This window comes from Mesoplodon densirostris, chromosome 9 (assembly GCF_025265405.1).
Source record: "Mesoplodon densirostris isolate mMesDen1 chromosome 9, mMesDen1 primary haplotype, whole genome shotgun sequence".
NCBI lineage: Eukaryota > Metazoa > Chordata > Mammalia > Artiodactyla > Ziphiidae > Mesoplodon > Mesoplodon densirostris.
In genome coordinates this window covers 80,434,491-80,456,063 of record NC_082669.1, presented here as the reverse complement: position 1 = coordinate 80,456,063, position 21,573 = coordinate 80,434,491, and the positions used below count along the sequence as shown (strand labels likewise).

The 21,573-nt window shown below is 37.7% G+C and overlaps 1 protein-coding gene across 2 annotated transcripts in view; it reads right to left on the bottom strand.

Moving 5' to 3' along the window:
- Window positions 1–11,309: 11,309 nt before the first annotated feature.
- Window positions 11,310–21,573, bottom strand: part of TES (testin LIM domain protein) — a 43,567-nt gene continuing 33,303 nt past the window's right edge. For both annotated transcript variants that reach the window (XM_060107680.1, XM_060107681.1), the window contains exons 3-7: window positions 17,669–17,921; window positions 16,377–16,712; window positions 15,191–15,406; window positions 14,616–14,774; window positions 11,310–12,516 (exon numbers count right to left, since the gene is read on the bottom strand). In XM_060107680.1, the coding sequence (XP_059963663.1) occupies window positions 12,328–12,516; window positions 14,616–14,774; window positions 15,191–15,406; window positions 16,377–16,712; window positions 17,669–17,921 (1,153 nt within the window). In that variant the 3' untranslated portion in view covers window positions 11,310–12,327. The remainder of the gene's footprint in view (window positions 12,517–14,615; window positions 14,775–15,190; window positions 15,407–16,376; window positions 16,713–17,668; window positions 17,922–21,573) is intronic.

Here is a 21,573-nt window from a genome sequence, read left to right as displayed (position 1 = left end):
TTTATAAGATTTGTGAATTAAGAAGGTATAATAATTTTATTGCCTAGTAACCAGAGAAAACTTTATGACATATGTGCATTTTACATTTCTGAAACATGATTTATTCTCTATAGTTTGGGAGAATATGAGAGTTTGATACATTTAGCTTTTAGGGCAAATTCTAAGCTTATAGCCACACATTTCCCAGTTTTTCTGTTCATTCAAAATGCCTTTACCATTATTTTTTTTTCATTTAAGATATTTGCATACTTAGTGCAATCTAAGAAGAAAATAAAAGATTTGGTTAGTACAGTGTATCTAGTTTCTTTGAAATGAAGTTTAGAACTGGATAGCTAGTCGCAATTCATTTTGCCAGGTAAGTGCATGTTGCTGATAAGTAAACCCATTTTCTTTAACATAATGTAAACAGGTGATGACAGGTGGTGGGAAAGTGTTCTCACATCTATTCTGACTTTTATAAACACACCTATCTTGTAATATTCTTAGCCTTCGTCTTGCAGTTATAGATGTGATCCATCAGACTTTACATTTGTTCAATAGAATTGATGAAAACTGTTGTCCATGGCAAATGTGTATTCTCAACCACACGCCTTTCCACTTCAGCCCACCACAGGATGTAATAAAAGTATATTAACTGAACAGGAAAGTTGGGTCGTCTAAAAGCGTTGAGAAATGGACTCCTTCCTAATCAGAGACCTCAGAGCCTGAAAGTACACAAGTTAGTTCCTGTCCCTTTGGAGACAATGTTAATGGGAATAAACTTTTCCACAGCAGTAGAGACACAGTGTTTTTTCCACATTGCACTCCAATTTTTTGAGAATGTGCTTGAAGTCAGATGTTGAACTAAACTCTAGGTTTCTGTCTTCTATTTCAAATACATTCCACACAGATTATGGCACAAGTGAGGGGTATACCACTCAGCCTCCCCACGCACTATGATTCATAAGGAAACCCCTTTTACCGGCTGCCAACAAATCAAGAGCTTGGGAGAGCAGGGTTTGAGAGTGGGAGGATTCAGAGTGAGCTTGGGCTGGGCAGGAACACAGTGTGCATTCCAAGTTGGCTAAAGTGTGCAGTTTACAATTACAAGGCAAGGAGGAGCTGCTGTTGCTGAAGAACAGTCAAAAAGGCTAATAAATACTTAGTATATGAAGCCAAAAATTGAACAGTTCTCTCTGTTTCTCTCTCTCTCTTTCTCCCTCTCTCTCTCTCTCATTTCTCCAATGTGTTTTCAAAACTGAGACATTAATTGTAAAATTTCCAAAGTCCCTTATTCATTGTTAATGGGCAAACCACTGTATTATACTTAGTAATCTCTGCAGCTACGCACTGATCCATCCTTAAAATTACAGCTAAACTTACAATGCTGAGCTATGTGGTGGTTTGAATCGGCATTACCATACAAGGCAGCTCTGAATTCCTCATGGTAATCTTTTGTTACTCTTTTTAAGTTTCCCTAGCAGTGCCAAGCGTCTTGAACTTTGTGGAATGAATATAAACTTTATAAGCATAAACCTTTGATTCCACTTTGAAATCTGTTAAATAATGCCAAAATTATATTAACAATGTACATTTCAAAATCAAAGGCCTAGATTACTTTGTTTACTTTAACGTTAGAAAACATTTGTTGTTATCTTTGGACGACTGATAATTGGGCATCGCAACAGCTGCCTTCAGGAAGAAGATTATACAACCCAGAAGCGATGCTTGGGCTGCAAAGCTGGCCTGTGTTTCTGGGTTGTTTGCAAATGTCTCAGATATTTAGAAAGTTGTCCCTTTAAAATCTCCAAAACATTTGTTAGAAACAGTTCATAATGTAAGTATGTTTCCCTTGGCACCTCAGCAGGGCAGTTCTTGTTTTCTGCTCGAAATATGAGGGATTTGGTTGAGAAACAGAAAAGGTTTTGTCTTTAGCAGGCTGACATGGGGCTGTTGCTGGCTGCATGGCCCAGAATCAATGTGATGTGGAGCAACTCCTTAAGGAGAGAAGACCTTTCTTTAAAGGATGGGCTAATAAAGCTTTTGGAAGATGCAGAGGTGCATGGGAGAAATTCCTGTACAAGGGCAAACAAGCCAAAGAAAACTATTTTTATGTGGTCCTGACATAGTTTATATGAAAGGGAAGAGACATGTACTCACTATGGCAGTATGGTGAGGTGAGTAAGAATTCAGACTTTGGGGCCAGATTGCCAGAGTTCGAATTTCAGTTCTTCCCATTCCTAACTCTGTGACTTGTGCCAAATTACATAATTCTACTGTCCTCAGTTTCTTTATCTGTCAAATGATATAGTAAAAAATACCTACCTGAAAGGTTTGTTGTAAGGATCGAGTGTATATGTATAAAACACTTAGAACAATGACTAGCTTTGCTGTACAAAAGAATGTTAAGGCAATTTTAAAAAGGAGAAAGTTGGGGCCTTCCTTGGTGGCGCAGAGGTTGAGAGTCCGTCTGCCGATGCAGGGGACACAGGTTCGTGCCCTGGTCCGGGAGGATCCCACATGCCGCGGAGCGGCTGGGCCTGTGAGCCATGGCCGCTGAGCCTGTGCGTCCGGAGCCTGTGCTCCGCAACGGGAGAGGCCACAGTAGTGAGAGGCCCCCCTACCGCAAAAAAAAAAAAAAAAAGAGAAAGTGACTACGAATGAAATTTGTTTTTAAAAAAATGTTGCAGCCCAAATTTGCTCTCATTTAATAATGCTTGCCCCAACACACACAAGTAAGAAATGTCATTTTAAAGCTTTAAACTCTTCCTTTGGTAAAATCCTTATTAAGTACTCTGAATAAGGCTCTGTGATTATCCCACAATGAGTTTTTTGCTGGAGATAAGTAATGGAAATTCCTATGTTCATTTTATAAGTGAAGAAGCAAGAATTATTCTCAGCCTTCGATGGGAATACTGAACTCTCCCTCCGGGATAAAACACTTTATGTCAGCAGCTTCGCCTGTAGTGTTTTCTCTGCTTTATGCTGCCATCAGTAGGAATGGGCAGAGAAGAATCCTTAACAAATATTAAATGGTGATGATGATGATTTCACAATAATTCCCTACAGTTACTTCAAAGATTTTGCAAAACTGCAAAGGGTATTTCCTGATATTGGAAAATGCTGGGTGCAGTGCCATTTGGTGGAAAATAGAGTGAGGCATGGAAAATCGATTCAGAATGAAAGTCTTGTATGTTGCTATGGTCCTATGTTGTCCTCTAGCTTCTCTTCCCCGCTCCTCCCCCTGCTCCATTTCAAGTCTATTAGCAGAACTTCGTTTGGAACAAGAAAAAAGAGAGAAAATGTGTGTGGAAATAAAATAATGTACTGTATGCCTTTGTTAAGCAGGACTGTCAAAATTCACATACTCCCTTACATATGCTTCAATACTTTGAAGGTATTATATAAACTGCAGTTAAAGGGAAGTAATGCATCTTAAATTTGAGAAAGAAATTATAAGAAATCGAGTAAATCACTGATTGTGAGATAGTATTATTCGTTGATAAACTGTAAGTTTTGATAAACTCCTGAGCTAATTTCCAGATTTTATCTCTACTCTTCTGTCTATCACAATGGATTGCTAGTTTGTTTAAGTGTCTGGCTCCTTTATGCAATTGTGGACTTCTTGAGAGCAAGGCCTATATTGTACATAGTTTTATACCTACAGTACTTGGGAACTTGTGGGTTATTAATAAATTCCCCCTCAGTCTTCCCTAAATAAGTGACTTTTATTTCATAGGATTTGGAGAATAAACAAGGCCCTGTATTCTAAGTTCTTTCCCTGAATCTTCAGCAGCATTGAAGGTGTTTCTCACCTTGGCAACTGGAGTGCTGAGGACTCCATTTGTCCAGTAGGAATCAAGAACTGAAGACTCCTCATAGGAATATAGGCCTTCCACTTGCTCCAGGACCATGATCCTAACCCATGGAATGTACTGTCTTGAAATACTGCTCACCAGGTTTTCTGAATCTAGATTATTATAAATGTTTCTGATGTTTATAAACTCTGCAGATGGAGTTTATGGATTTACATTTATTGACTGTACGTCTGCAGAAATACTTAAGTAAAGCTAGAGGAAAGGTAGATAAAAGGATGAAAGTTAATATCCCAAGTAATACATTTATATAAGTAACATTTTGTAGTATCTGGAGCAAATTTACATTTTTGTAGGAATGCTCCTTTATGTATAATGTTATGTATTAGTATAATGTTATGTATTATGTATAATAATGCAGAAAGGAGAATTCTTGCAAAACATGTATTTAATAATTCTGTTCAATAGGTGTTACAGATATCATGGCTGCATAGCAAATTACCCCCAAATTTTGTGACATCAAACAGCTGTTCATTATGCTCATGGGTTCTATGGTTCCAGAATTTGGTCAGGACACATGGGTTTCTCTGCTGATGTCAGGGTTTCAGCTGGAAGACTCAAGCTGGGGACTGGAATTATTTGAAGAATCATTCACTCATGGTTCTGGTAGTTGAGGTTGGCATTGGGCTGGGAGCCTTAGTTCCTCTCCACATGGGCCTCTCCACATGGACTGAGTGGGCTATTTTTGGTTTCCTCACACTGTGGTGACTAGGCACAACCCTTGAGATAGAGAGCCTGGAGAGGTCATATTACTTGTTATGACCTAGCCTAGGAAGGCATGCATGCCACATTTTCTTCATCTAGATAGTCACAAGGTCCTGCTCAGGTTCAAGGGGAGGGAAGATAGACTCCAGATGGTGAGTGGCAAGGTTCTGGAAGAGCATATGGGACCAGAATTATTACCACAGCTATTTTTCAAAATGCAGTCTGCCACATAGGGATTGATATTATCACTTTATAGAGGAGAAACTGAGACAAAGTTTAAGTGGTTGTTCAGAACTTGCAATGCCTATTGTGGAAGTAACAAAACTGTTAGTATAATTTTTATTTTTTCAAGAGAAAATATACTAAACTTGTCATAATTTTACCCTGGAAAAAATAGAGTAACATGGAAATCATTTCAAAAGTATTTTTGACATACAGTCACATTTCATAAGGAAGTTCAGGCTCCTTTTTGAAAGTTAATATGAGATGCTAATGTAACTTTTTTCCATTGACTTCTTTATCTACATCTGCAGCCACAGGTTTTTCTTGAGCATCAGATTTCAGGTTCTAAACTGTACCCTTCCACCTGCCTCAAGTTCAACATGTTCCAAAGCTAGCCCATCATTTTTCTCTCAACCTAGCTCCTCCATAATTGGATTTCCCATCTCTGTGGTTGTTACCATCATCCTTCCAACTGGCAGGGCTGGGGCTTCGGAGCTGTCCTTGACTCCTCCCTGTCCTTCTATCCCACTGTGATAGGTCTTTTAGACTCTGTTTTTGCAGTGTTTCTTCTATTTATCCATCCACTCACCTAAGAAAACAGTGAAAATAACTTCTGCTATCAGAGAAGACATTTCAATATCACAGTCACTCTGGGATCATTTCCATTGTCTTCTCTTGGGGACAGGTTTTCATGATTTTATTTTATTTTTAAAGATTTAATTTTATTTATTTTTGGCTGCGTTGTGTCTTCGTTGCTGCACGTGGGCTTTCTCTAGTTGCGGTGAGCGGGGGCTACTCTTCGTTGCAGTGCACGGGCTTCTCATTGTGGAGCATAGGCTCTAGGCACACAGGCTTCACTAGTTGTGGCACACGGGCTCAGTAGTGTTGTGTTGTGCAGGCTCTAGAGCATAGGCCCCGTTGTTGTGGCTCATGGGCTTAGTTGCTCTGTGGCATGTGGGATCTTCCCAGACCAGGGCATGAACCCATGTCCCCTGCATTGGCAGGCGGATTCTTAACCACTGCACCACCAGGGAAGTCCCCTTCATTACTTTAATTTCTGTTTACTTATCTGTCTCTTCCATGAGACTATGGAGAATTGAGAGCAGAAGTCTTGCCTTGTTCACCCCCAGTTCCGCAGCATCCCAATATAACACATGACCTAGTCAAGGGATGTTTGTAGAATGAGTAAAAAGTCTGCTTTATTTATCTGTATTAGTTAGGAAACGTTAACTCCTATGACAAACAAACCTAATCTCAGTGGCTTAAAACAGTAAAAGCTTGTTTCTTGCTCACATATGTTTCAGTATGCATGTCCAAGGGCCTTCTTTATTTCTTGGCTCCATCATCTTCTAGGGAATCTTGAGTTTTAATGGCCAAGCCTAGAAGGGGACTGCTTTACTTTTGTTCATGTTCTATTGGACAAAACTGAATATTAAAGCTTGTGAGCCACTGAGTTAGAATGAGGGTGAGAGGGTGAGACCATCAACAGGAGGGCTTGAAAGGAAATTACAATATCCCTGATGAGAAACAATGAGGTTATCCTCTTGGAGAGACAGGTACAGACAGACTGAAATGTGTTTCAGATGGCCAGATAAGTCAGCATGGTAGGGGCACCAAGGAACAAGTTATAGGTTGAGAGAGAGAGAGAAATCAAGAGAGTGCGAGGGAGCTTGACAGGGGAAGTAACAATGTCCTGCAGGTTGAAAATGGATTGGGTAGAGTGAGCTGGTGGGGGGAGCAAGCCAAGCAAAATCTAGTAATGTCACCCCAAGGACTTCACAGTGTCTTCCTCTGACTCCATGTCATCTCTCACCATGTAAGTGGCATCCTGCTTAAGAAAGATGCCCCCAAATGATGCCCCTGGCTCATCTCACAGGCCAACAGAAACCCTAAGCTTCAGAACTAAACAGCTGCCTGGGCATCCCATACCTTCCAGCTAAAGACTCTGAACTCTAAACCATCATTCACCTTAGTGGTTTTTGTCATTCGCCTACTCAACGGCCATTTCTTCTCTTCCTCTATCAGAACATTAATTTTCTTCTGGGTGGCCATATGCCCAGCTCTCAGGGTATGAATTATGATCGGATAACTCAACCATAGCTACTATTTTCCTTTTCTTCAGATGGGGATGAGCATGTGAACTAGTTTTAGCCAATGAAATGGAAAAGTTAGGTAGGTCTGCTGGGGCCTCCTGGGAAAGATTTTTCTCCTTGTTAAGTAAGTAAAACTTTTTGCCTTCTCTGCTTTGTATCTTGGATGCTGTTATGTGAGGGAGTGGTGCTTGAATGAAAGGACAAACCTGAGAATGGAATGCAACACATAGAGGATAACAGAGCCTAGAGATTAAAAAGTGCTTGTTCTGAGCCAAATTTGGGCTAGCCTATGTCTTGTCTTTAAGCTACTCTTAGCTGTGTTACTTACAACCAAAAGCATTCCTAATTGATTACTTATCCTCCTCTAGCAAACTAACCTTGGTATGCCCCTCAGTCCTGTTTGCCCCAGGTATCTAGATATTTTTGGCCTCACTTGGAAACCTGATATCCATTCCTCTTTGCAAATTCCCTAATTTGGCTCTATCTCTTCCTACACTCCCTAACTTTACCTTTGTGCTCGCTGAAGTTCAACTTCTGTGAACTGCAAACTCCCTTGTACTCTCAACAGCTTCATCTTCCTCCAACTGATTCCTGGTTTTCGTTCCAGACCTTTCAAGCAGAGGCCAGCTACTTTTTCTCCCCTATGGGCATTCCACAGTGCCGGTGGGGTAGGTATCTTCCTCATTCTCCATTGTTATTTCCACTACTTCCTTTTTGTTTCCTCACAATCACAGCTCTTTGAAGTATATCTAGTACGTGGCCACAGACTTTACCACCCATTTCTACCCTTAGATGCCATCTTCTATCAAATTCCAGGACACTCCTTCATGTTTTTTTTTTTTTAATGACTTTAGCCTCCAGCTCACTCTTCTCTCCACTGATTTCCCTGTTTTTATTCTTGGTGACTTCAATATATTCATAGATGTCCAACCCACACTTGGGCCTATTATTTCCTAGACTCCTCAAATCCAACAATCTTGTCCTCTGTCCTACTCAGTGTAACTGTGAGGAGGAGAGGATCAGTGGGACTTAGCCAGAAGGTCTCTAGACTCCTAACCCCAGCCTGCCTTTGAACTATACCATGTTGCCTTCACAGTTAGTCACTACTTATGGGGACATCAACTCAAATGTCTCTGCATTCAATAATGGCTGGCTCTAGTAAAGGTACCAAGGTATAAGTTGTTTTAGCTATTTGTCTGAAGGTCGAGATATCCTGGGGAGAAGTATCATTGAAGAAAAATCAATAGCATCCTTCAAAAATGTCAGCATAAAATGCCATTGAAAACAATATAAAAGGTTAATGATACCTTGATTTGAGGGTTTCAAAATGCATTATCAGATTAAATAGAAGCTACAATGACATGTTGTCCCCGTGAAGAGACAAAATAATTAGCTAAAGCTATTTAAACATGTAGTAAATATATGAAAAAATCTTTTAATCAAGCCAGAATGTGTTTCAGGTTGTTTGATCAAAACACACCCATGTACCCGTTTCGTATATGTGACTATTCAGTACAGTCGTCAGAGTTGTTATTGAGCACTTAAATCGGGAGACGTCAGGGAGGGGCAGGGCATATCTAGTAAGAATTTGTGGTAAAGTGCTGTTTTATGGAGACATTGATGGAGTCATAAGTTTTCCAAGGAATTAACTGAATAGCCAGAAGACAAGTTCAGATATGCCAGGGCATCTTGAGACAGAGGCTTAATGCTGATCTTGGGCCGTGGTGTCTCTTTGGTAACCATGGTGAAGCTGGATGAGCTTAAACACTGCATGTTGAAAATTCCTTAAGAATGAGTCAATAATGAATTTCTTGCCTTTGGTGAAATTGGCCTAAAATACTTCAAAGTCAGATTTGGAAATCTGTGCTTGAAGACTTCAGAGTCACAGAAGTTTCAGATAGAGTTCATTAAAGGAAAAACAACCCTCATCCCTTCATTTCCAAAAAAATAAAAAAAAAATAAAAAAAGATATCATACCAAAAAGTATGATGCCTAGAGTCTCTTGAGCAACTTGTATTTCTTAAAGGGATTGGATAATCAAATCCACTGATTTCTCAAAATTACAACTATATTCAAAGGTTAAGAGCAAAATCCTTCTGCTTAGAGATGAATAGGCTATGTGCAGATTCTGTGAATGAGTTCATGATAAGTCATTCTAATATGTCTGATTCTTCCAATAAGGATGACAAATTTATTACTTCAACATACTCCAGCAACTGATGTGTCAAAATCTTCTGAACTTCCTGGGTCTCAGGAAAGAAATATCTCCCTTCTCTTTCCTCATCCAACGTTGTTATTCTCAAGTACCCACGGCTGAACAGGGGAATAAGAGAATCAGAAGTCATCATTAGGGGCTTCCCTGGTGGCGCAGTGGTTGGGAGTCTACCTGCTGATGCAGGGGACATGGGTTCGTGCCCCGGTCTGGGAAGATCCCACATGCCGCGGAGCAGCTGGGCCCGTGAGCCATGGCCGCTGAACCTGCGTGTCCGGAGCCTGTGTTCCGCAACAGAAGAGGCCACAACAGTGAGAGGCCCGCGTACTGCAAAAAAAAAAAAAAAGAAGTCATCATTATACCTTTTAATATCCAAGATGTTGGCTTCTGCAGAAGGGAAAATGGCATTTCTTTTCTTACTGTCTGTGGTGCCTTTATCGTGGTTCATATTCTGGTATTCTTTTCCTCCCTGTCTAGTCCGTTTCAGGGTAAGGGTCTATCAACTGCTAACTACATAGACATGTTAGTCAAATGCCTGCTATATTGAGTACAAAAAATGGATAAGCTATATATCTGAAAAATAGAATGAAAATGAGATTTGGATGATAGAAATTTCTATTTATTGACCCCATAGGAAATAAGTAGACCAAAAGTTTATTCTTCATTATCTATTTTTGAAGAAAAAAATGCACACATTCAGATAGAAATATTTATTACTTTCCTATCTTTTCCCCATTGCAAAGGAAGGATTTAACTCTGGCGCCAGTACCAAGTAAGCCATTATTTAGAATTGAGGTCAGTGCAGAATATAAAATGATGGTGGAAAGTGAGGGGGTGAGCATATCCTAAGGGCTAGAGGAAAAAGAAAAATTATAGAATCTAGTAACCATCTTACACTCTTGTTAAGTGCTTATAAGACAAAGTATTTGAAAGGCCTCTTAAAAAAATCTGATTAACAATTAAAAATGGTGCACATTCTCTTGCATTACATTTCATTACAGCTCATTCTGTTGTATTAGAAAGCCAAACTAAAACTTAGGGTAATGAGTCAAAACAAGTGGTTCTGTATTTCTCAGGCAAAGTAGTTTATTCTTCTAGGGAATGCCTAATATACATGCAATCAGTGTCTCAGGTAGTAAGTGATGGATTTAGCCAAATTTCTTGAGCCTCTACATCTCCAAAACAGCCTGATTCAATCTCAGCTGCAGGAGAGTGCAGGCTGCGCAGGCAGACATGTGGAGTAGGACTGTTAGCATGCAGAGAAATTTTTTCAATTTATTCCCACTTAGCCATGCATGTGTGGGAAAATTAAGTTGTTCAACTTCATGGAAAAGATGGAAATATATCTGTTGCCATTTGAGATAAGGGTAAAAGAGAGAAAGCATAAAGTGATATTTATAGACAATGATGGATATCTGTGATATTAGCATTTAAAATTGTATGCAGGATTAGAGTACTTCTTAGATAAGGTGATGTGTTCAAGATACTCTTTTCATGGCTGGGGAAGGCACAGTGCAGAGGGAATAAGTGCAGATATCTGTATGTTAGTGAGTGCGGGGTAGGGTGGGCTGGGGGAGTTGGCTGTGGAATTTAGGAGAGGCGCTATTAGCCAAACAGACATGAGCTGAAAAAAATCAAAATCAAATTATTCTGGGTATGTGTCAGAGAAAAGTGCTACTCCTACTATGACAAATGCTTCAGACTAAGAAGAAAAGAAATCTCATGACCTGCTAATATTAGGAAGAATGAAGTTACAACTATTCCACATTTGCTTCCCTTTTCACAATAGGCTGCCATGAAAAAATTCTTAGACAACCAAACAGAGTTGCAATTTGAGTATAAGAGTAATACTTGTTAGACTTACGTCAAGAAAATACAGCTTTCCCAAACTTCAATTACAATGACATTTTTTTTTCTGAAAGAAAAAACTCGTGCATGAATTGAAAACCAACAATTTAAATGCTTTCATTTATTATAAAGTTTCATAAAATTTATCCCTTCACCATAATTAAAAGCCTAGTTTATGACCTGTTTTATCAGAAGTGGCCTTTATGTGAGGGGTTATTTTTTTATGCTTGGAAACACCGCCCCCTGCTGTAACAAATGCTTAATTGCAGAAGGATTTTTTTGCTCTGAAATGAAAAGGATACGAAGAATAAAGATACAAGTATTAAAGTGAAAGAGACTTTATTTTGAATAATAATATACATATCATTCATTCCATATAATTTTCATAGTGCATAGCTATGTATGGAAGTAGATAAGGAAGAATTAACATTAGAAATATCTAAGGATGGAAGTATACAGGCAAAGAAGGCATTTGATATATACCCATGAAAAGGCATCATAGGACAGTATCCATTAGAAAAGAAAGAAAACCATGCAAAAAGTCTATCCAAACCACAGCAGGCAAGTGCAAACAATACAAGTTATAGTTTCTTGGATACAAAAAGTATGCATGTTCTTTGGATTGAAAGCATAATATAAATGAGTGGCTTGGCTTTTACGTCCAAGCCAAAAATCATCTATAGAATTAAAAAGTGTGGATGCCACATGTGACAATAAAATATTCAAGGCCACAGATGGAGGTCATCATCTTAAAAAGAGAATACTGAGAGGCAGAGCAAATAAAAAAAATAGAGATATGCAATAAAGCCACCTCTGCCTAAGTTAGGAAATAGCAAATGCATAGGCATTAAAATGATAACGGCTCATCATACCATGCTGCATTTCTATTTTCTCTGTCAAAAGAATTCATTGTGTATCACTACAAAATTCAGCGAATAAGATGAGGCAACAAACGTAGAACCTTGGCATTAGGGCAAGTTTAATTTCCTTTTCATTTTATACAAGAAGTGAAAAAGAATATAGAACATGAAATGCTCATCTTTCCATTCAAATACTAACTTTTAAGTGTTTCATATATATTGTGTTTGGCACAAAGCGGGCAGGAATATGAAGAATGATTAAACCCAAGCTTCCAACTCAAAAGGTTTTACATCTGGAAAGCCAAGAAAAGGTAAAACTCTTTACCATTTTTAAAATCAAATGCTTAAAGCAGGTTTTAAAAATTGATATGAAAAATTTAATAAGGAAAAACATCGAAGAAAGATACTGAACAAAATCTCCTGGTTTCCTTTATAGTTTCTTTTTTTCCTTTTGTTTTTCCAAATTGCATTTTACAGTAGAAATGCAGACCCCTCTGGTTAGCTATGGCTCAATATTGCTTGGTACTCTCCTCTTAAGACATCATCTTCTTACACTCCACTGAACAGAAAACCATCCCTTCTACTGGCATGAACTTCTGCCCAATGAGACACTTGCTGCAGCAGGAGCACAGAAAGCACTCTGTGGACGCGTGCCAGCTGAAGTTGTTATAGGTCACCCGCTGCACTTCGGGATCAATGGCATTGTGGCATCCTTGACATACCTGTTAAGTCAATTATACAAAGAAGAGAAGAAGATGAGAGATCGAACTGTGATGATAACATTTTCATATTAGAACAAACTCAGCGCATTGCTTCAGATGGCAGATTAAACTGAGAATGACAACCTCAGAGATATACAACTGAGAATGACCTTCTTCTTGTTAACCTTCATAGCCAACAATTGTTAATCGGGGTCTATATGTGGAACATGGTGAGAAATAACAGGTGAAGTCCAAACAGGACTCAGTACTTGTAAGATATCCCCACGGCAAAAAGTCTTGATGGCAAGTTCCAAAGCAGTGTGCTTGGTTTTAGTGTATTCTATTAGATTTTACATTAGCAATTATAAAAAAAAGTTTTATGATTTTTCCTATACTACCAAATGCTGACAAGGATGTGGAACGATAAGAACTCTCTTTCATTGCTGGTGGAAATGCAAAACGGTTCAGCTAATTTGGAAGACAGTTTGGCAGTTTCTTAAAATTAAACTTACTCTTATCATACAATCCAACAATCATGGTCCTTGGTATTTACCCAAGTGAGTTGAAAACTTATGTCCATAGGAAAAGCTGCACATGGATGCTTTATTTGTAATTGCCAAAACTTGGAAGATGTTCATCAGTGGGTAAATGGATAAATAAACTATGGCACATTCATACGATTCAGAGCTAAAAAGAAATGAACTGTCAAGCCATGGAGGAACCTTAAATGCACATTACTAAGTTAAAGAAGCCAATCTGGGAAGGCTACATACTGTATGATTCCAACTATATGACACTCTAGCAAAGGCAAAACTATAGAGAAAATAAAAAGATCAGTGGTTGCCAAGGGTAGGGAGTAGGGGACAGGGAGGTAGGAGAGATTAACAGGCAGAGCACAGAGGGCTTATAGGCCAGTGAAAATATTCTGTATGATACTGCAGTGATGGATATATGTCATTTGTCCATTCTATACATTTGTCCAAACCCATGGAATACACATCAACAGTGAACCCTAAGGTAAACTGTGGACTTTGGGTGATTATGATATGTCCATGTGATTCACCCTTGTTAAAAAATGTACCATTCTGGTGAGTGACGTGGATAATGCTCAAGGTGATGCATGTGAGGGGAGTAGGGAGGATATGGGAAATCTCTCTATCTCCTTAACAATTTTGTTGTAAACCTAAAACTGCTCTAAATAATAGGCTTAAAAAAAAGAGATTTTTTCCTCACTCACTAAAGCTTTGAAGTGGTAATTTTACCGGTCTTACCTATGACACATGAGATTATTAACACCACTAATTTCTAGACAGTAGTAAATGAAAATCATGTTCAAAGTAATTAAGGACTCAGTCAAAAAACACTGACAGTGTTTGAGAATAATTAGTTTGCACTAAAAATATAACTTGTAGTTAACTGGCTTCTGTCATGTCATAATTTATGTATAATCTAGTATCATGGAACATTAACACATTCCACATACCATTCAGTGTACATGTATGTTATGTACAAATAAACATATGACATACACACATCCACACCCACAAACACACAAAATTTTCTTCTTTAGCTGGACATGTATAGAAAGAAAATAAATGAATAACTGGCAATATTACAGCAGAAAACAAAACTACCCAGTTGAGAGCTCCAAAACACTAGATAGTTCATATGCCTTCTTGTTTATATGTATTATAAATCAATGTGTCTAAAGTTTTTGTTTTAAATATTTTATAACAAATGAAGAAACCAACAAGATTGTCCAGCATTACATCAAAGTGACTAATCTTCCACACCCTTGGTCTCTTAATGTGATTGTCAGGAATTCCTGAGAGATGAGGGTGGGTGGGTTGAGGAAGGTCATTTAGCCTGAGCCTTCTTACTTGAAAAGACCTGAAAGTGTGGCTAGTTATCAAGTAGCAGTTTATAGTGTAAACTGCACAGGTAGAATCTTGAGGTGGTTCATCCTAGTCAGTGCATGTATTGTTTTGAATTACCTGGATTTTAACACCCTATGGTAGGAATCACGTGTTTCCTACTTAAGAGTAGTGCTTTCTGTTTCTCCTTTGTAGGAGGCTTAAATAAGGCAGGTCAAGGCTACCACATCCCAAGATGTTTCTTACCACAGCGTGGTTCTTCACATAGCAGGGCTTGCACACGGGCTTGTCATTGACCATCACATATATTTCCCCAGCTAGGATGTTGTCACAGTCAAAGCAGCAGAAGTGTTTCAGATGCCAGTTCTGGTTTTCTGCCTGGGTATACTCATTGCTGAATATCAGCTGGGAAGAGGATAAAAATAAGATCAATCATGTTTTTTCCTTTTTACTACAAATAACCAAGCTAGGTTCTTTAGACCAGTAAGGGATTTAGATCCACAAGGAATCCCAGTCAACTTTTTGGGGTGTGAAGTCTGAAAACAACAGAAAGCTTGAACTTGGGTGATTATTTAGTTTAGTTCAAATCAATCTTTTACTTTTCTAGACAGTATTTCATTAGGTAACACAGTTAACATGGACACTCAGAATGACTGAAATTAAAAGTTTTTTTCATTCAACTTCTTTGGATATAAATAAAGCAACTAATGCTTGGCTAATTCATCTTACCTTCTCACTAAGGGTGGCCTGGTTACCACGGTGAAGGAGCCATAGGTGGGTGCAAAAAGGAGCCTGCATTTAGGTGGCCTCAGAGAACATACCTCATCACAGCCAGCACACCGGGGTTTCTCACTGTCACAGTAATGTCTGCCACAGTACAGCTTGCCATTCTTCCAGAAATAAATCATGTCGACCAGAAGTTCATGGCACGTACTGCAGACAAAACAAGCTGGGTGCCACAGTTTATCGTAGCCGGCCCTTTCAGCATAGATGGCTGGGTCTCCTTCCTTCATACTCAGCTTGCAGCAGTAGCAGGACTGAAAGCAAAACCAGCCAAAACAATCTAGTCATCCTAAGACTGGCATTTCTCATCAACAGTTTTAGTAGGAATTCAGAGAAACCACTTTCAAGAGAAATAATTTCTACTGAAATCAGTAATTTGTCCATGTAGGCAATATGGTGTTAGTATTTGTGAAAAGGAATCTCTAGGCTTTCTCCAGGTTCTCCAAACCTAATTCTTGCACCCTATGTGTAACAGAGCATTGTTTTCTGAATTAAAGCTGCTTATGGAAAAAGGCTAATAGTAATTTTCACTTCAATTTTAGTAGTTCTCCCAAAAATGACTACTTTAGAAATTATTGTACTTTTTTTTTCTTTTTTTAAAATACAGGACCAAGCCTTGTTGGTTGATGTGCTAACGGGATCTGTGAGAAACACGTTACAGTAAGTTTAGTTCTTATTTTTTGTTCATCTGTGTCACAATTTGCTTCTACTTTCAAGGCATAAAAAAAAGATTTCAATATCCCTCTCTAGAGAGACTTTTTAAAAGTATGATTGACCATATATCCACATAAATTTAAGTTTGAATTTTAGGCATGTTCTCACAAGCAAAACTGAATTAACCTAAGCATATATTATTCTTATTTATGGGAAGAGACAGACAATTAACATCAAAATTATGTTTAGAAACAGACTCTAGATTGTATGTTGTATTCCAGCACGACACCAATGCTAACTGCTATGTATACATAAAACTCACAATTATCTTCAGCAACAGATAATCAGAAAACCTGGCTTTAGACCAAGGCTTCAAACATGGTAGATAATTCTCTAAAATAAGCCTAAACTGAATTATAATTCAATTTATTTCCCTCATCTACTCCCTTTTGGAAACAGAGTAACTGTATTCCTCCCCGTCGACCCCGCCCCCCTACCAGCCATTCAAAGAAATGGAATGAACCTGTAAAATATACCAATTGGCCCAACATCGTGACTGTTACCACTTACATACTGAGTTCTTTTGTTTTCGGCCGATTTGTCCTCCATGGCCCCTACCGCTGTCGTGGTGCTTCTATCCCCTCCAGGAATGCATGTTTTGTTGGGACCTTGAGCGTTCATGTCACGGGGTAGTTTGACATCTCCTACTCCCAGAGCCTCGCTCTTATATTTCTTCACAAACTGCTCCATCTCCTTCACCTCTTTGGGAGACAACTCATGGCACTTTGAAGGGTCCTGGTCATGAGCAGGGAGTTGCTTTGCCAACTGCTTCTTCCGGTACTGCGCCCCCTCTGAGCCTGCCACTGGCTGCTTCTCTTTGGGCAGCATCTGCATGTACTGCCTGGCCTAGACCACAAGGAGACCGGTGTTAACCGGGAGATGCCTTGGCCATCATATAAATGATATTTTACAACACTCATTAGAATCAAAATACTGAAGAAAGAAGTCAGTTTTATCCATTACTAACAACTGATCTTCATAATATTAATATCTTGAGATGTTAACACGTTAAAAATGGTACAATAAATAGACTGAGGTCAGTAAAAATGAACACATTTTTCTTCATGAAATTAAAGTTTTTTTCCCCAGTTTCTTTTAATGTTTACATGTGCTAAAATCACTTTGCTGTACACCTGAAACTAACACAACATTGTAAATCAACTATACTCCAATAAAAATTTTAAAAAACAAACCAAAAAAACACAACTGTATAGTTGCAAGAGAATACAATTTTTTAGGCAGCATGTTTAGAATGGTCTAAGGATCATCAGTATTTTCATCACTATAAGAAAATGAAATCACAGGATTCACTCTTATGATTTAACTAACCTTCTTAAAAGATTTCCAAATGTCTCCTCTAGTTTTTGTATTAGTGGAAGTAGCTTGACACAAAATAGCAATTTTTTGCCTTACATAGTAAAAGAAATAGTGTTGAACATCTTTTGAATTATAAAAAATGAAAGAAAATTCTATTCTTTAGATATTCTTAACTATCTTAAGAGAAATCTTCTCAAGAGTAACATAGAAGTTACTAGATTTATAAAAAACATCTGTTTTTCATTTAATTATTAAAAATGTCAGACCATTTCTTTGAAAAAGTTAACACAGATTATCTAGGTAGTCAAAAATTCTATGAGGTATCTAATCTTACTTTCAAAAGACCAATAGGAGTTGTAAGTCAAAGTAATGGGGACCCCAGAAAAATAATAGACCTGAGGTCGATTAGGATCACTAAAGGAATTGCCCTAAATAAGTAGCCCATGAACTTTAATACCGGGACTTCCCTCCCCCTTATTATTTACCAATGCCTGATTCTGGACAGGAGGAGCCCATTCATAGGTAACTGTGTTGATGGAGACATTCTTCTTGGCAGCAACTGGATTGGTCAGTATCATAACATTGCGTTTATACATGGGAATTCCATCTGATTTTAGCTTTGCAATCAGGGTGGTATACTTGGTGTCTTCAAAAAGTTTCCCCACTTTTCGATCCTCTTCATTGCTCAAGAGGACATCATGCTCTTCTTGGCCACACTTGCAGTTACGACATATTTTTCTATAATTTTGGAGATAAGTAGGCAATGATTAATTAGATCTAATCAGTCATACATATATAGTTCAAAATATACTTTTACAAATATTCCACATAATGGTATGCAAAGTCAAGTCTTGGGGAGGGTGAGGAGATTACAAGTAGCCATCCATAAATTTAAACAAGGAAACATATAAATGCATCTTCGCTTTATAAGACTTTGAAAAAAGTCAGGTTTTGATTAAAAAGTGCATGCTCAAGGGGGCATGTCTGAGGATAACTCCATCTGGTATTCCTCATTCTCTCAACCAGATATATAAATAAAACAAAATCACCAAAAAACTATCACAGCAAGCAGTTTCATATTTTACTGCATGATAACAGCCATTGCCCATGGGTTTTTGGTTTTGTTTTTGTTTTTGTCCCTAAGTGAGAGAGAAGGAGGTTGATATATCCTTTTCTGATCAAGGATGGTAATCCAAGATTTAGGTTTAGCTTTTATCATTTCCTTTCTGTCCCCTTTCCAATTTCCTTTCCTCTCTTTTCTCATGTTCTATTTCCTTTCTCCTTTCTCTTTCCTTCCCTTTCCTTCCCCCTTCTTTTATTTCTTCAAACACTTAGTGATCACCTATCATGCGCTCCCTTATGTATAAGAAGACAGATAAAGTCTCTGGCCTTCTTATAGTTGAAGGACACTAACTCCCTTCCCCAGACTGGTCTGGCATGTGATCTTTCATTCATGCAATGTATATGAGTGTCCATGTGCCAAGCAATGAACTTGATACTAGGACATAATAGTGAAAAAATTAGGCCCAGTCTCTGACATTCTAGAACTTACCACCTGATGGGGAGACAGACATTAAACAAATACACACACATACAAACACACACACACACACACACACACACCTGTAATTGCATTTGTGATAAGAAAGAAAAGTACAGGATACTTTGAGAGGGTATAATTTTGACTTAGAACTGGTGAGGAGAGGAATCCATAAGAACATTACTCCATAAGAAAGTGACATTTAGGTTGAGATCTGAAGGATGTGTAAAACAGGTGTGAATTGTGTATGTGTGTGTATTTGAGAAGAGGTAATGAAAGGAGAATAAAAGCCTCCAGACATTCTGGGTAGAAAGAGTATTTGTGGTGGTCCTGAATTAGGAAAGAGATTGTGCCCTTAGGTCCCATGATCAGAAAAGTCTGGTATGACTACAGTGAGGTAAGTAAATGGGGTGGTGACAAGGTTGGAGAGGTAGGCAAGCCTGAGATCATGCAGGGACTTGTAGGGCACATTAAGAAATTTGGCTTTCATTATAAGAGCAATCAGGAGGCACTGAAGGCTTTTAAGTAATGGAATAACATGATTAGATCATTTTCAAAAATTGTAATACTTGCCACATGGAGAATGAATTAGGGGTAGACATAATTGAAAGTAGAGAGACCAGTTAACATGTCAATGGTGCATCCAATTTGCAATGGCAAGGTTCTAAATAACAGGGATTCTACTGCTACTTCGCAAGTGGAATTTACAACTTGGATGATTATTGTTTTGGCCTGGGTAAGATGTGTAATAGCTTGGACTAGATTGTTTGATGTTGGAGATAAAAAGAAAGGAACAAATTTAAGATATCCTTGACTGTGAAACTGACTAAACTTTGTGGATATAGTGATGGTGAAGGGAAGGTCCAGTCTGTTAAAAAATGAACCCAGGTTTCCAGGATGAGTAAGTTGATGAAAGGAATGTAATTTCTTAGATTGTAAAAGCAAAAGAACAGATCTGAGATATGGGGCAAAAGGTTGGTGAAAGTTATCCAAAGCTGAAATAATAAGTTTGAAATGCCTATGAGACAGGGTAAAGATATCAAGTAGATTATAGGATATATAGATCTAGTGTTAAAAACTGTAGCCTGATAGAAAATATAAGTTCCGAAGTCAGGGAATTAATTGAACAGGTCACCTTCACTTCCTGGAGTAAGAGCAGAGGAAGAAAATGAGGACTCAGGAAGGAGTCTGGTAAAGGAGCAGAAGCTGGAAAAGGTGACAGAGGAAAACAGAGGAGTGGAGAGACTTTGTGGGGTTAAAAACATATACTGGTACTAAAATACAGGGCAATGATAGCATATAAGTTAGAGGGAGGAATCTGAGTTTTAAAAAAACATTCTAATATCCTTATATTGTTCAGGAAGATACTGAAGATATAGATTAACATTAGATGTTAAATATGTATGTTAAAATATCTAGATAACTAAAGAAAGAAATGTAATTTCTAAACTAAAAGAGAAAGGAATTAAAGTATAAAAATGTAATTAGTCAAATAAGAGAGGAGAAAAAAATAAACGGAGGCAATTAGGACATGCAGAAAGCAAAAATTAGATGGTTGATATAACCCAAGCATATCAACAGTCACAATAAATGGACCCATTTCTCCAGCTGAAAGATGAAGGCTTTCAGAAGGATAATACAACAAAATTAAACAATATGCTGTCTGTAAGAAACGCTTAAATTTTAAACACACAGAAAGGATGAAAGTATAAAGATGCAAAAAGATTAACCAGGCAAATACCAACAAAATGTAAGTTAGATACCTATATGAATATCATACAATTAATGTTTTTTCCTTTAATGACTATTAAAGAGAGTCACTTCCTTGTAACAAACATTTAAAAACACTTCTATGATATAACAATTCTGAACTTAATACAACCTAATAACCTAACTTCAACATATATAAGCAAAAGTAACAGAACTATAAGAAATAAATGAACAAACCCATCATTATGGTGAGACTAAAAAAATTAGAAATGAATATTTGAATAACACAATTATCAAGCTTGATCTAACAGACACATAAAAATATCATATCCAGTGATTGGAGAACATACATTCTTTTTATAAGTATTTGAAACACTTTGAAAATCTAAAAGTCTACTATGCCATAGAGCAAGGCTCAATAAATGCCCAAGATCATCAACCACACTATCTGAACAGAATGCAATTATGTTAGAAATCATCAGCAAAAATGTAACTACAAAGTACTTTTTTAAAAAAGCCTCTTAAAAAATTCAATGTTGAAAGAAAAAATCACAATAGAAATTAAAACCAAAATCATTTTAGGAAAAAAGAAAGCAAAAATATTACTTCCTGAAACTTGTAGAACACAACTAAAGGGATGCTGAGGAGGAAATTTATACTTAGGGTATGCTCAAATTAGAAAGAAGAATAAAAATTAATAAGCTAAGTGTTTAATTCAGGAAGTTAGGAAAAATTCAGACTAAACCTAAAGTAAAAAAGAAGGAAAATAAAGATAACAGCAGAAACTGATAAGGTAAATGTTTGCTTCCCGTCAGATATAGGAAAAGGATTCAATACATTTCAACATTTTTTCTGATTACATTTTAAAGTAATTTTAGCTGTAGAAGGGAATTAGGATTTTAGAAAGGGTTTCTGGAAAAGAAACCCACAAGACTCAGCATCCATCACACTTAGTGCATTCATTTTAGGATCTAAAGCAAGAAAGCAACCTTGCCATCGTGACTTCATTCATTTTGTCCTGTGGGTACTAATCAGAGCAGTAAGAAAGTTCAAAGAAATACAAGTCATAAGGATTCATCATAAAGGAAGAAACTAAACTGTTGTTGTTAACCACACATGCTATGACTGATCATATAAAAA